At 40.1% G+C, this 15023-nt stretch overlaps 1 protein-coding gene and 1 long non-coding RNA gene across 2 annotated transcripts in view; one reads left to right on the top strand and one right to left on the bottom strand.

The window, feature by feature from the left end:
* The window catches only part of LOC126395185 (uncharacterized), a 523086-nt gene that overhangs the window by 30457 nt on the left and 477606 nt on the right, over positions 1-15023 (bottom strand). The gene's annotated exons all lie outside the window — the stretch shown is intronic.
* The window catches only part of scai (suppressor of cancer cell invasion), a 43246-nt gene continuing 32612 nt past the window's right edge, over positions 4390-15023 (top strand). Inside the window, exons 1-2 of the mRNA XM_050052402.1 lie at positions 4390-4677; positions 6829-6953. Of these exons, the coding sequence (XP_049908359.1) occupies positions 6847-6953 (107 nt within the window). The 5' untranslated portion in view covers positions 4390-4677; positions 6829-6846. The remainder of the gene's footprint in view (positions 4678-6828; positions 6954-15023) is intronic.

Below are 15023 nucleotides of genomic sequence, written 5' to 3'. Positions count from 1 at the left end.
GTACTATGCATTAAAACATATTTTCATACATTTTCCTATACATAGCACACACATTTTTACCAATATTTAAAGCATATCAAGTATTAACTCATGCTGAAATTACAGAATGGACACACAGGATGATCAGATCATAGACTGTAAACATACATCGATCATCCACATTTTATTCCACGAACAGGTTAAGTGAACTTTGATCATTTCATTAAAATAGAATGTTCTGCTGGGAAACCTTGGGTCCTGGCATTCATATGGATGCAACTTGAGACTCTATTCCCCCAACTCCGTTGTCAACCAAGTGCCCTTTCATGACAACAGTACTCCTCGATGGCACTGGTCCCCCCAGCAGGACAATGGACAACAAATGGACAACAATCTTATGGTGTGGCATGGTGCCACACCATAAGAACTGGCCCTAGGAATGTGACAAAGAGCTCAAGGCATCGACCTTGGGTCATATTCACAAACATTCTGTGAAACACTCTCAGAGACCTCTAAACTTAACCTAATTTTTTTTTAGAAAGGAGTAATTTCTAGTTGAAAGACACTTATACCTCTCCTCTGCCACTTCCCCTGGACGGTTAGGACCCTCTACAAAAAGAAACAATAAGTTGTTGGCAGACCCATATTTATGAATTGTCATTTTTGCAATTAAAAATACAACAACTTCAATAATACTTACAAAAACCAATACCTTGGGGTGTGTTTGCACCCCTATGCTATCTTAAAAATAAAATAAACATGCTTACCAGGCAAGCATGTCCACAGGAGTGTTCACACATCAAGAATGAGGCTCACATGCATGAGCCACTTAACAGCTCAGGTCCTCTCACTTTGACTGGCCAATGTCGCCTGGGTCCTAGTGTCCCCCTTTATGTGTGTTTGAATTTAAAGGTGAGCACATGTTTCTTCAGTAAACCAAGGTGTGGACCTTTTAGACTGTCTTATTTTGGTAGAAAAATGTGCAACTGGATGCAGGAGAGTCTTGAACAGGGCCTGTTGCTCCAATGAAAGGAGTCAGGACTACAGGCAATCACTTATCAATTACAGCTAAAGTTGATGGACCAATGTGACGTGTGGTAAATACATGAGTGAGTAGGTCATTTTGTTACAATGTAATGTTCTGCTAGGAAACCTTGGGCCCTGATGCTGATGCCACTTGATGCGCTCCATTCACCAAAAGACCGTTGCAGACCAAGTACAACCTCTCATGGTAACAGCACTCCCCATTGGCAGTGCCTCCTTCCTGCTCCTCCTCAGACAGCTCCTCGTCTAGACCTGCCCTTCACAACAAATACCATCATACCTTTCTACACTACATAACAAGATGAAAAGACTAACATTAATGCAATAACTCATGCTTGCAAAGTTAAATGTATTGGAGATACGCCTTTTGAAATTGGAGGACTACATCATATTTGCATCCAGTTCATTTTGAGAACTGGAGGAATGTTTTTGCTTAAAATGTATCAATGAATATTGAGATTTATGCATTATTCACATAAAAGAATACATTTTATTTTCATTCAGTTTTGTAAATATTCATGCGTGAGTTCTGCACTGTCAATAAAACTTGAAAGTTGGAATTTAAATTCAATCTTGCCATGACATCTTTTGATGCATTGAGATGGGCATAGCAGGTTGATCTAAATTTACAATACTCAAGCTGTTGAGTGGTCAGATATATTCTCATGAATACACTGCAGTATGTGCTAGGCATGGCCTAATTCAGTTCAAGGTGGTACACATACTTTGTCTTAAGTCAGAATCTCACAGATGTATCCATCGTTTCATGATTCTTGTAATAGATTACAAAATTACAAAAAATTAGCTTGATATGGTTGTTTTTACAGGCTTGAGTGTTGTTTTGTCATACCTTGACAGTTTTAACAACTGCGTCTGTCGTCGTCATCATCAGAAGCATCATGTGATGTTGTGGTGACATGTCCTGTAGATGTTTTATCCCGGTTGTCATTCCACCTGAGTGGTGGAATGACAGTGCCCCCTGGCGCCAGGTGCCTGTGCTAGCTTCATAACAGAAGAAAAGGACAGAAAGGAGGAGGAAGAACACATAAAAAAATGCTCTCACATGTTGTCAATACCCAGGATGGGCTATAAACAGAGGCAAACAAGGGGTCAAGAATAACAACAGAGAAGAGGAAAAGAAGAAGAGAGAAACAAAGAAGGAAATCCGGGGCATGGTCACCCTACCATACATCGGGGGGTTATAGAGCATATTCAGAGTTATGCACAAACACCACATAAACACACTCGTAAAACCACACACAATCAGGGTCCAGTCTCCTGATCTTATCTGCACTCTTCTCTTTTAAAGTTAATTTTATAATGATTATTTATGTTTTTATTTTGTATTGTGATTTTAATGCATTTTCTTGTTCTGTAAAGCACTTTGAATTACTTTGTGTACGAATTGTGCTCTACAAATAAACTTGCCTTGCCTTGCCTTGCCAAAACTGTGTGAGATTCATATCCAAAAGACCAGATTGACCCCAAGCCCGATCCCTATATGTTAATATTTATATCACTGAAAAGGGCTCAAATCCTGTATTTCATTAAGTCCATGTAGCTCAAGTGAATTCAATTCATGGATCCAAAATGCTTCCCTTTTCAAAATTTGGTTGATCAAATTACCCCTTGTTAGATTGAGTTGTACTTTTTTAATGCCAACAAATTCAAGTGGCTGACGCATGGGTTTTCTCCTTGTAGTGTCTAGCAATGGCATAATCCATGTTCCCATTTCTAATGGCAGCCTTATGCTCGGCAATTCTCAATTCCTTGTAAAAAGAAATAACCACAAAATCTCTGACATTGCGACCTCTGTTAAAATAAAAGCATGGTTTAGAGGATGACAAATGGTCCAAACCTGGATCACATTCTAGGATTTTCCAGTGTTTGTTTATAATCATTTTGACTTGCATAGATGCTGTACAATGTTCAGATACAAAAGTAACTCTGTTTTCTGCATGTTTAGGGCAATGATTAAGTATTTCTTCCCTCTTTTTTCATTAGCTTTTTTAATAGCTTGGTCAACAAGCGTTGGTGGTCACATCATCTTTGTTTAAAACGTTGGGACATTACCTTAGCCTTAGTTTGGTAATCATCTTCACTGCATGTTCTTCTCAATCTTACAAACTGACCATATGGGATGTTGCTGATAATGTGGTCAGGGTGGAAACTAGTAGAGTGCAAGATGATGTATTCTGTCAGTTTCCTTACGATAAATAGATGTCTCTAGTTTTTTATTGTCATCAATAGTGATCGAAAGATCCAAAAAGTGAATGTTTTCTTGAATGTATTCCATAGTGAAATGTCATTGAATGCCTTAAGTTCATTTTCAGAACCTGTAATCCCCATGAGTATGTCATCAATGTACCTTCTGAAAACAATATGTTCTTAGAATTGAATAGAATAGAATAGAAAAAACTTTATTTATCCTTATTCCATTTATCTTTATATAGAAATTCAGCTGTCCAGCAGCTCATAAAAGACAAAAAAGAACTACCACACTGCCCCTCATTAACAACAGTGCTACTAAAACAGACATAAAATACAATAAGTTAAGAATAAGTGCATAAAGAGAAATTAAATCAAAATAAAATTGTCCATTCCACAGTCCTGTTCGTGTGTGTGTGACTGGATTCAGAGGCTGTTACAACAGTCTTATTGCCGCGAGCACGAAGGATCTCCTGAAACGCTCTTTTCTGCAATGCAGTGACATGAGCTGACTGCTGCAGCTGCTCCTCTGTCACTGCAGGAGGCTGTGGAGAGGGTGTCTGCTATTGTCCATTATAGCTTTACGTTTGTTTAATGTTCCCCTCTCCACCACTGTTCTTAGTGGGTCCAGTCTCCTGTCGAGCACTGAGCCAGCTTTTTTAACCAGCTTGTCCAAACGCTCGGTGTTTTTGTCCATCAAGCTGCCTCCCCAACACACTGCAGTATATAAGAGTGCACTAGCCACCACTGTGTGATAAAACATGGTCAACATCTCCACACATACATCAAAGGACCTCAGTGTCCGCAGGAAGAACAGGCTGCTCTGCCCCCTCCTGTCGAGGGCGTCAGTGTTAGAGGACCAGTCCAACTTATCATCCAGGAGGACCCCCAGATATTTCTAGGTGTGCACCACCTAAATGTCCTCCCCCTGTATGGAGACTGGTTGATGGAATGACCTCTTTCTTCTGAAATCCACCACCATCTCCTTGGTTTTGGCTGTTTCAGGTGGAGACAGCACTTACTGCACCAGTCCCTGAAGGCATCCACAAGGTCCCTGACCATGGGACTGACCCCTGGACACATGTAGGCGTTTTATCAGCGGGGAAGCTTTTATTTTGAAAATGTTGCCCCGGAAGTAGCTAGCCAGTGATAGTGGAGCGGAGCCAGCGGCTGTCCTCGCCCTGCCTCCTGCCTCCTGCCTCCTGACCTGTCACAGGACAACATCCTTCCCTACAGAGTACTCTAGCATTTACGATTCAACTGACAGCAGTCTCATCCACGCTGCGGGGGGACACGACTCGTCGGACAGCGGTTCAGTGTCAGTATCACACAGTGAGATGCCAAGAAAGGCGCGCTTTACCTACACAGCTCGTCGTGGCTTTTGCAGTGATTTTTGAGAAGCACCACTGTGGTACTCCTGTTCATCAACGTTAGCCGGCTGGCGAGGTAAGGAGAAATGTGAATTACACAAGCAGAGGCTGTTAAAGCCGCTGCAGCGAGGCTGTGTGACCGTCTTTCTCAACGGATATATACTGGCTACCGCTGGTTATCGTTGGTATCCAGACATTAATATCCAGATGTTTAATCTGTAAAGACGGAGTGGTGTCCTGACTTCAGTTTGCTGATGTTGGCGACGACAGAAGGCTAGTTAGACACAGAGCCATTGTTATGTTACAGCTTACGGCCCATTTAAGCTTGATCTCATTAATAGCTAGTTAGGTAGATTAATGTTAACCGAGTCCATTGCTGTCAACATTAGTTACCTTACATCTGAGTTAGCTACACCGATGTTAAATATAGCTTATAACTGAGAGACAATGCACCAGCTGACGGAGTCCTGGTGATTTTTTAGCATGTTTGTAATGACACGCTTCTCTTCAAAATTCAGTCAGAGGTATCATTTATTTATTTTGCCTTGTCGCAAAGGGTTTATTTTAACGTTCGAGTTTTTCTCATTCCAGGAGCAAACGTCCTGTCATAAACACATTAGGGACAGTTCTTTACTTATCAGAGCAGTGGGGTGCCTGGAGTTTGACTTTTTACTCAATTATTTTCTTCTTTTTTTTCTTTTTTTTTTATCCTGACACTCCCTAAAGCTACACATACTTTTCCTTGAGCCTCCCAAACTGACGGGTAGAAAATGCATGACCCTCCCTTTTCCATAAATAACTGATTTTTTTCTTTTAAATTCATAGTTATTGAAGCCATTGTAAAAAGCAAGCAGTAAAAATCTGTACACATCAGTGGCAATATCGGTAACTTGGCATGCAGACATTATTAGATGTTAAAGACTTACTTTTTGGTGTATTAAATTTACACCTTTATTACAAAATCCTGGAGTTGAAAAGGCCCTGTGCAGAATTTAATGTTTTTGACAGGATCTGTTTGGTGCAAATCGGTTATTTTTGTCAAATTTTAAATGAGACATGTAGAATTAAGTGATTTTTAAGATGGAAACCTATATCGTGTATGACGTGTTCAAGGACTGTTGAAATCCAACAAAAAAGAATTTGTTTTTACATTTTCTGGCTGTGATATAAATGGTGTAAATATGGCAATTCTTTAATAAAACATTTGTGGTTCAGAGGGTATTTCAAATAAAAAAATATTTTTAAAGTTGTATGTCCCTCCCCGAAGCCAAAATAAAAAACGTAAGTCCCTCCCCAGTGCTTTAAAAATATTTTACTTGCCTTCCTTTTTTTGCGCCACCCGTTTCCCTCAAAAGTAACAAACAGTCCTTTAAAGAGACCCTTCTCTTTAATTGAATGAGAGCTGTCAGCTGTCCAATGTGAATTTTTTAACCCTGCATGGAAGATGTCAGCATATTTAATAAGTTTAGAGCAAAATAACTGTTTGTTACTGAGTACAAGCCACGCAGGTGTTAACAATCCTTCTTAATGATAGCATGATATGTAAGCTGAAGGTTTTAGAGCAGGGCATTTGTTAGAGCTGGTTCACTTTATGTACAGCATCTAACCTGCAGACTTTCCCTGGAGACACTTACAGCTGCCCTCCATCATACATAGGCACACTTAGACACCCTGTCTCCAAAGGCTTGTAGCGATGAAGCCATAGTAATTTCCTCTGCATAATAAACTTTTCATCGCAGTAAATTGTTTTAATGAGGCTCAACATTAGCTGAGCGCCATGACCTGACTGTGTACTGCCTTGACCTGATTGCACATCCATCTTAGCAAACTGGAGGTTGCAGCCACTGTGAGAGTGAAATCTGGGACAGCCCAAGTCAACCTATAAAAGGTGACCATGTGACACGTTTCCGCCATAGTTTCTTATTTCTATTCATATTTAACTAGGGCACCAGTAAGACACTCAGATATCTGCAACTAGTAACGTCTGTTTAGTCGCAATAGTTTGGATATTAACATGATAGATGTCAGTATTGCTGCTGTTTTAAATGTATATCTTATTAGCTTGATATGTTGACAAATCACAAGTTCACAGTGGTACCAATTGTACTTTGGTCTAGTTGCCACTCATTCCAAATTTTTAAACCATTTTTAAATAACCAGTATTTTTTTTAGTGCAGTAGTTGTCCTCAGTCTACTATGTAAAGTATGTACTTTTGTTTGAAATCAGGTGTGAAAAGTCAGTGTCATGACTGGAGCTGAAACTGAGGATGATATTCCATTGGGCGAAAGGAAGACTGTCACAGATTTCTGCTATCTTCTGGACAAGTCCAAGCAACTCTTCAATGGGCTAAGGTCAGTTTTTACTTTCTCTGTTGTCTCCTGTCTGCTGGACTGCATTTTGTGATGAAGCACTGACTTTAAGTGGCTAAATGTAGGAAATGCATGCAGTGCACAGGAATGATATGGGAAGAATCTGTCCCAGTATCTGCAGAATTTATGCTCATACTGGATGATCGTGCAGCGCAAGATGAACATTAGTGTCAACTTTCCCTGTCAATACAGAAAAGGTGGCTTTCATGTGAGGTGTGGAGGTCAGGATGGTGGTTGGGTGTGTGTGGGTGACCAGAGTTTGTGTCCTGTCACAATCTAACCGTTAAAGTTCACTTAAAAAACACAAACTTAACCATCAGGGATGCACCAAATTGATACACTGGATCAGTATAGGCACTGATACCAAACCTATTATGCAGATGTCTGCCATGATGATCTGACAGATCCCCAATAAATACAGTTTCCTTGTCAATGTCACTCTAAAATCCATTCATCGGGTATCAGTATCGGATCAGTACTTCATATCTGCAGAAATCCTGTGTTCAGATATTAGATTCAGAGGTGTCCAAACTCTTTTGAATGAGGGCAGGATCAGAACATGTGAAAACACCAGGGGACCAGCTGCCTCACGCGTCAAAAGTGTTATTAAAAAAATATACATAAAAATCCCACACAAATGAGACAAACGCAACTGTGACATCTTTCAGTGAAAAAGTATTCAACTTTCTGCCGCTTTTTTTTAGGCAGCGCCCCCGACTGTTACAGGCATGCTACTTTGTTGTGGTCGTGTCTAGGGATGGGTATCATTAAGATTTTATTGATGCTGCTACTCTTAACGATACTCCTTATCAGTTTGGGAATTTATCAACACTCTTATAAATTCTTTTTCATTTCTAAATAATTGTGTTTTAGAAAATATATACATTTAAATAGAATATATTCAGAACATGAATAGTGAATATTTTAAATAGAACTAAATGTTTCTAGCACAGCAACAGTAATTTTTACAACAGAAATATTACTTTACAAATTATAATCCTGACATCACAATAGTTGATGAAGCCAAAAAAGCTCTGTTACCGTGGAATGAAATGACCTGAATGATCGGCACTGCTACGGCATCATTGAGCATAGAGCCCATAGAGCAGGTACACCAGAGACTTACGGTCGCAGAGCATGGCCAAGCGCGGCCGAGCGGCCAACTTCTGCTGGCCGAGCAGCTGACTCCTGGTTTAGCTGTCTGTTGACTTTAACAGGGATAAAATGATTCAATCCTATGGCTCTTCTAGACTTTTGAAATGTTATGGAAGCGAATTGATTAAATCCTGATAGTGGAACGAGTCATTTCCCAGGGGTTTCGATGGGCAAAATAATCAATCGACTGACTTACAGACATCTCTATCCCAATGAAGGTCTATGGGAAAAATACATTTTGGGCTCAGTGGCATCATGTGACAGATCCCAGACATTGCAATACCGCTGTTAGGCCACTGTAAAAATTGGCTTCAAAGCACAGCACACTTCCTTGTAGACATACTTGGTGCATGTCTACACACTATGACAGTCCTAGCATTGATAGGTGACCAGAAAAAATGAAAAGTGATCTTGCTTGATTAATCAAAATTGTGTGGTGGGCCTCACATAGTTTATTTTGAACAACAAGCCACAGGCTTTTTAAAATCGGCCTGTGGACCACAATTGGCCCCCAGGCCGGACTGTGGACATGCCTGGTATAACTCCACTGGGGATCGGGCAAAATGCTGACTTTCTTTGTCTCTCCGGTCACAAGAGGCTATTGTCCAACTCTTTGATTGGTGGAAGTTGTACCTGCAGCCTGAAAGTCAGACTGCAGGCACTACTCAAGGCTTAATCATAGACTGTAAAAATAATGGACATAGCTTCTGTGACATCACCAGTTGGTTTGTTGACTGCTGTTTTGAAGCCTTGAGTTCACTGTTTCACCTGTCATCATTTTGGTTAGTGCCGTGGACAGACATCCTGTCACTCAAGTGGCTCCACCCTTAAATAGAAATGTATAACTTTGGGCCTTAATATAATGTAAACGGTTGAGTTATATAAGAATTATTAATTAATGATGAAATTAGGTATAGAGACCAAAACCATTTATGGACCAGGTTGTAAACATGTTTATTTCTGCAGTAAAATTGGGCATTTTAACATGGGGGTCTGTTGGGATTAACTCTATTTTGGAGCCAGCCTCAAGTTGACATTCGATTAACTGCAGGTTTTGGCACTTCGACACTGGCTTCTCTTGTCAGCCTTAGAGGTTGCTGCTTGGGCTCAACCTAAAAAGAGGCTAGAATCACGCATCAACCACAAATCCAGCAGAAAAGGACAGTGCTTAGAAAAATGACAATACAATATTTATCATATCATTTAAGGTCTCTATAACACACACTAGTGTATTAACAGTGTCACTGTTTACAAGACATTTCTTCATTACTACCATTAACTTGGGAAGCCTGCTATTTACTTGATGCAGAGGAATATATCACCACAGGAAAAACAGCATTCACATGTTTTCAGTTTTGTTTTTCGACTGACGTAATACATCCCCCTTCATACACCTCCACACAGTATATACTGAAAGGCATAATCAAAAATGTTGGCACTGAACGTAGTCAGGGGTTTTGCAGAGACAGTGACTCTAATTTAAGAGAGCCTCTGCACATTGAGCTCAAGCTCTCTACTTTAAAAACTCTGTCTCGGTGAAAAGCAGAAACTAATTATTATATGTATTAATGTGTCTTAGTTCAGGACTAAATTTTTCTTTGCCCGCTTAAAGCACCTATTAAACCCTGCTACTAGTTGTGACTTTTCCTTCATTTAATAAAAATGTTACTGATGATAAATGTCCCCACAACTGAATTTAATCTCTTGTCTTAATTGGCTTTAGTAGCACTGTAGTATCTTCCTAACCTCAGGAAAAAATGTTAAACATAAGTTATGTAAGATGAATCACTGACATGAATTGACTCCTGCTATTTGTGGCTTTTTTGACTCTCCTAGTCTGAAAATAGAAACTCTTTTTTTCTTGTGATAATGTAATTGAATCAATTATCAGATGAGCATCACTGACCTGTTTTAACCCTTTACAGGGTAAATGTGATTGGGTGAAGGTTTACTGGTGTCCTATTATCACAGTTACACACTGCAATCTCAATTTTTTTTTATAATTCATTCATATTTACTGGCACTGGGAAAAACAATCGGTGACTCCCATCTTCTGAAGCTGTCATAAAACCAGAATATGTGTCCATTACTTGACTACCCAGTAAGTTATTTATTTTCCTTTGGTCCATAAGGGTCCACTAATCAAAAGAATCAAAAGTGTTTTCGTAAAGATTAATTCAAGTTGTGAATATAAACAGGATAAAGTGGTTATGTGTTGGTATGTTGGGTGCCGTAATCCTCGGGTGCTGTGAAGCAAGTGTCATAACATAACAGATAATTGATAGGTTACTCGAAGCCTAATTTTTATATACGTATTATTCATACTAGTTTAAATAAACAATTTGATTTTATTTCACATCTTTGCTGAGAAACCGTTCTGTGTAACAGGATTTAAAGGCCTGCCCCATATGGAAGCCTGTCCCAAATACAGGCCTGTTGAGTTCAGTGATTTAAGTAAATACTAGCCCAGGCTACTAATTGAAGTTTTACAGGTAAGTGATTTTCATCAAAGTCCCACTCTCAAGTTTCAATTAAAACAAAGGGATTTTCAACCAAAAAACTCTTATTGAGGGGTGAGAACCAGAGGGGCATAAGTGACATTTAATCAACTTTACAGGACAGCCAACACAAAAACTGGCCATACTGTTGCAGAACTTGGTTTATTGATTTTATTCTTTAATAATAAAACTTTATTTAATAATAGGAGAGAATCAAGGTGGAGTTTACCTGGCTGGTCAATTGTTGCTGCACATACTTGTGATTGTGAGTAATAGTTGGAGCCATGCTAGGGGATTGGGTAGGGGTTAAGGGAGGGTAAAAGCTTCTTAAGGGTCATCAGGTGGGTACCCTTCTTCACTGGTGTTTTGATGACAGGCCCACAACACGTCCAGAGGGAGGTGAAGAATCAAGTGTTTTTCATAAAAGTTAATCCAAGTGAGTGTTGTTTTAACAGGATAAAGTGGTGTTGTGTCTGTTTGCCAGGTAATTTGGTCAAAATTTGCTCTACATTTGGTTGGAAACTTTAATTCATTCACTTTCCATAACCGCTTATCCTGTTAGGGGTTGCGGGGGTGCTGGAGCCTATCCCAGCATACACTGGGCAAGATGCGGGGTACCCTCTGGACAGGTTGCCAGACTATCGCAGGGCTGACACATAGAGACAGACACAACCAATAAACAGGAATTGTGTAAATTTGCAGGAAAGCCCAATCAGTCTTCTTTCAGCATTGGCAGTATAAAAACAAAATCGAGGAGTGCAGCAAAATGCCACCTACCTACTTTTGTTTATATAGAATGTGCCTTTCTCGGGGCAATGGGGGGCGTGAGCAAGTAACAAAACATGTAGCTCAGCGTGTGACGTAAACAGTAACTTGGGAGGGAAGCCGCGGCTGGTCAGTCCTTCGGCAATTCTCTCGTAAGTCGTCCCATTCTTCATCGTTCCCGTCATCTGACGGTTAATGGCCTCTTCGTGTGCGAGGGCAAGGAGGGCGCGCAATTCCTCATCTCCCTTGTTGCTCAGGTTTGCGTTTCCCTCTTGCTACTAGCTGCTTGCTAATTTCTGCTATCAGCTGTTTTCTGTTTATCCACAGCCAGTGGGTCGCACGTGCGGCATCATCAACAGGTCCTCCCACAAGTCATCAACAGCCCCTCCCGTTGCGGAAGGCCGCCGCGGTCTTTTTAAACTAAAAGGGTTCCGCCAATATGACTACCCTCCTTGGCAGAAAATTGGGCACCTCGGATCAACTCACCAATCCGGCTCTGTGTGTCTAAACGCTCGCAGCTTGCCGGCAAAAAGGCCCAACATTCGCGGTAAATCTGGCAGTGTAAAAGGGGCTAATTCACGCTCACATTCACACCTACGGGCAATTAAGAATCACCAATTAACCTGATGTGCATGTCTTTGGACTGTGGGAGGAAGCTTGAGTACCCATGCTCACATGCTGAGAACATGAAAACTTTCATACCTTTCCTAAATAACCTCAAACATAAGCCCCTTTTACACTGCCAGATTTTTGGCGCCCTTCCGCTACAGGAGGGGCTGTTGATGACTTGTGGGTTTACGTCACACGCTGAGCTACACATTTTGTTACTTGCTCACGCCCCCCATTGCCCCGAAAAAGGCACATTCTGTATGAAGAAAAGTAGGCAAACGGCATTTCACTGCACTCCCTGATTTTGTTTTTATACTGCCAATGCTGAATGAAGACTGATTGGGCTTTCCTGAAAATTTACACAATTCCTATTTTAAAAGGGCTATAGTGTCAGTGCTGCAATTTCTTGTTACTGTACCAACTGGCCGACATATACACAGATATACACCAGTCAATATATTTGCCTGTCCAATGTATCAGCCTAGCTCTATGTGCTGGGCAAGATGTGTTTTTGTGTCGTCTGTTACTCAAGCTCAAGATGTGCACAGTTGAACATTTGCTTTAACAAACTCACTGGGTAGCTTACTGACATATCTATGAAAAGTTTTCAGTGTTAAAAACTCAAGCCTTTAATCTGAACAGATAACCTTACCTCCAGAATTGCATACCTTGTGTAGTAATTTTTGTTTCATTAATGTTCAGTGAGCTTATGGTTTCAATTTAAGCTTAATTTAGAAATGTATTAGTACAAAGTAAGCTAAATATACATTTACTCTTGCCTATGTTTCAGGGAATGCTAACCTAACTCTGAATTTTTTTTAAAATTCTAAAATATCTGTGCTTGCTTGTCAGAGGTGTATTGAATATGTAATTGAAGTTAATTCACCATATAGTAAAGCCACCTTACCTGCTGAAAAAGCAGCAGGCTGTGAGAGTATGATTATAAAGTGGTGGAAGAAAGACCCTCTTTCTCTGTTAAATCGGAGCAGCTCTGTGTTCCTTTGTAGCTTTAGGAAACTTCAGATTTTCATGTCATTGTTTCTCTTCAGGTAAAAGACTGAGATTGTTCAAAATGCTCAGGTTTGCTGCTGACACTGATTCCAGCACGGAAAACAAATGTAGTCTGGGATTTTCAGAATGCTACTAACAAAATGCACCTCTCTGAAGCACAGTAGGGAATAGTCCTTGCCTGGTGCCTGTAGAATAAATGACAGGTTTGCTTTCAACTTGAAACTTTCTCAATATTTTCATGCAAGCCAAGATCCGGAGTCAGATTGATTCCCACTGTTTTTGTGTTTTTGTTGTGATATTGTTTCAGCGGATAACCCCATAAGCTCAGAAAGACTGTAGAGTGCAAACAGACAGATTGACCATCTGGAGTAGCAGGAGTCAGTGAGCCTGTCATTTGACTGCGAGCCAAGAAGGACAATACCAATCGAGAGAGAGAGAGAAAAGGGCCAGGCTCATTTGCCGGACTGATATGTGGATGCATATGATTCAGTTATCAGATAGATTAGATAAATAAACTGCTCCCTGTTTGCTTTACCCTTTCACTTTGGTTTTGATACATTCTGTTGGTTGTGATCTGAGTTGAGTGACACACTGGGTTTGTGGTGTATTACTCAGAACTGATGCTGCATTCTCCTCATGTTTGAATCACTGACAGAACTGACTGACAGACTTGATCATCAGCTCAAAGCATGCATGTTAAAGGGCTCGTAAATTCAGACCCATGTGGACTGACTAAAATAGTGAAACATCATTTCTGAGGTTTTCATTTAATGTTGGTTGTTTATGATTAGCTACAGTAATCAGAGCTTTCTTTCTTACGATACCCATAATATTACCATTTCTCGTCTACCAGAAAACAGTTTTTATAATCTGTTAGGAGTTTATGACATTTGGTGAGTAAACATTCTAAATGTTTCATTCAAACAGTGTATAGATACAACAGGGATGACATAGACATAATGAATTGAGAACAAAAATTAATAAAACAAACAAAAAACAAGAACAAAACAGCAAAAAAAAAAAAAACAACAACAACATCTAGGCCTCCACACTGCATCAGATTTCACAGTGGATCCACACAGTGTGTAGTCTTATCTTTTCTATTTTGAGAAAATGCATGACCTCACAAATCCACCTGCCAAAGGGGGTGGGGGCGATCACTCCTCCAATTAAAAACTATGACACACCTTGCCAGAAGGGCAGCAAGGCCTGAGTAGGCCATGCTGCTTAATTGTGCTTTTGTCAGGGTAAGATCCTCTGTTAGTACACCAAAAAGTCAAAGAAAAGGGCATGATGTAATTGTTAAACCTGCAATCTTTAAATAAAATTCAAATATACAAGACTGTTAGGATTGGACATGACCACAATGTGTAATATAAGAGCATTAGCTTGCTTGCATCTGTCACAGGAAGGGAAGAGAAGGGAAAAGTTTTGAGAACTTTACCTCACATATATGAAGCCTCTATACAATTTTAGATTGAATAATGCCATGCCTGGGACAAAATGATAAGAGTGACTATCTTGAGTATTTTAGACCCATGATCATCTGATGTCATCTGACAGTTTCCAAATCATTTTCCCAGTTTTCCTTTATAATTGAGTGATGAGTCTTCAATTTTAAATATATAAAGCCTGGATATTGGAATGGAATGGTCTTGCTCAGATATTGTGGGTGAATGGATGCATGTTGGGGGAATTGACATCATCCGCTGGGTCTCCTCAGGGCTGTGTCCTTTCCCCTTTCCACTACATTCTGTATACTGACAACTGCCGCAGCCGCCATGACACCAGATTCGTTTTCAATTTAGCTGATGACTCTGTAGTAGTTAGTCTCATCCATGCCAATGAAAACAGCCACGGACCTGTAGTTAATGACTTTGTAGATTGGTGTGGCAACAATTCCTTCAACTAAATGTACAAAAAAAAAAAACAATGGAATGTGTATTGATTTTAGGCATAAACCCTCAACCTCTCATAAAAACATCATCAAGGGACAGGTGGTTGACTCTATAGA

This window comes from Epinephelus moara, chromosome 9 (genome assembly GCF_006386435.1).
Source record: "Epinephelus moara isolate mb chromosome 9, YSFRI_EMoa_1.0, whole genome shotgun sequence".
Lineage (NCBI taxonomy): Eukaryota > Metazoa > Chordata > Actinopteri > Perciformes > Serranidae > Epinephelus > Epinephelus moara.
Note: the sequence above shows the minus strand (reverse complement) of the source record. Positions and strands in the feature narration are given on the sequence as shown.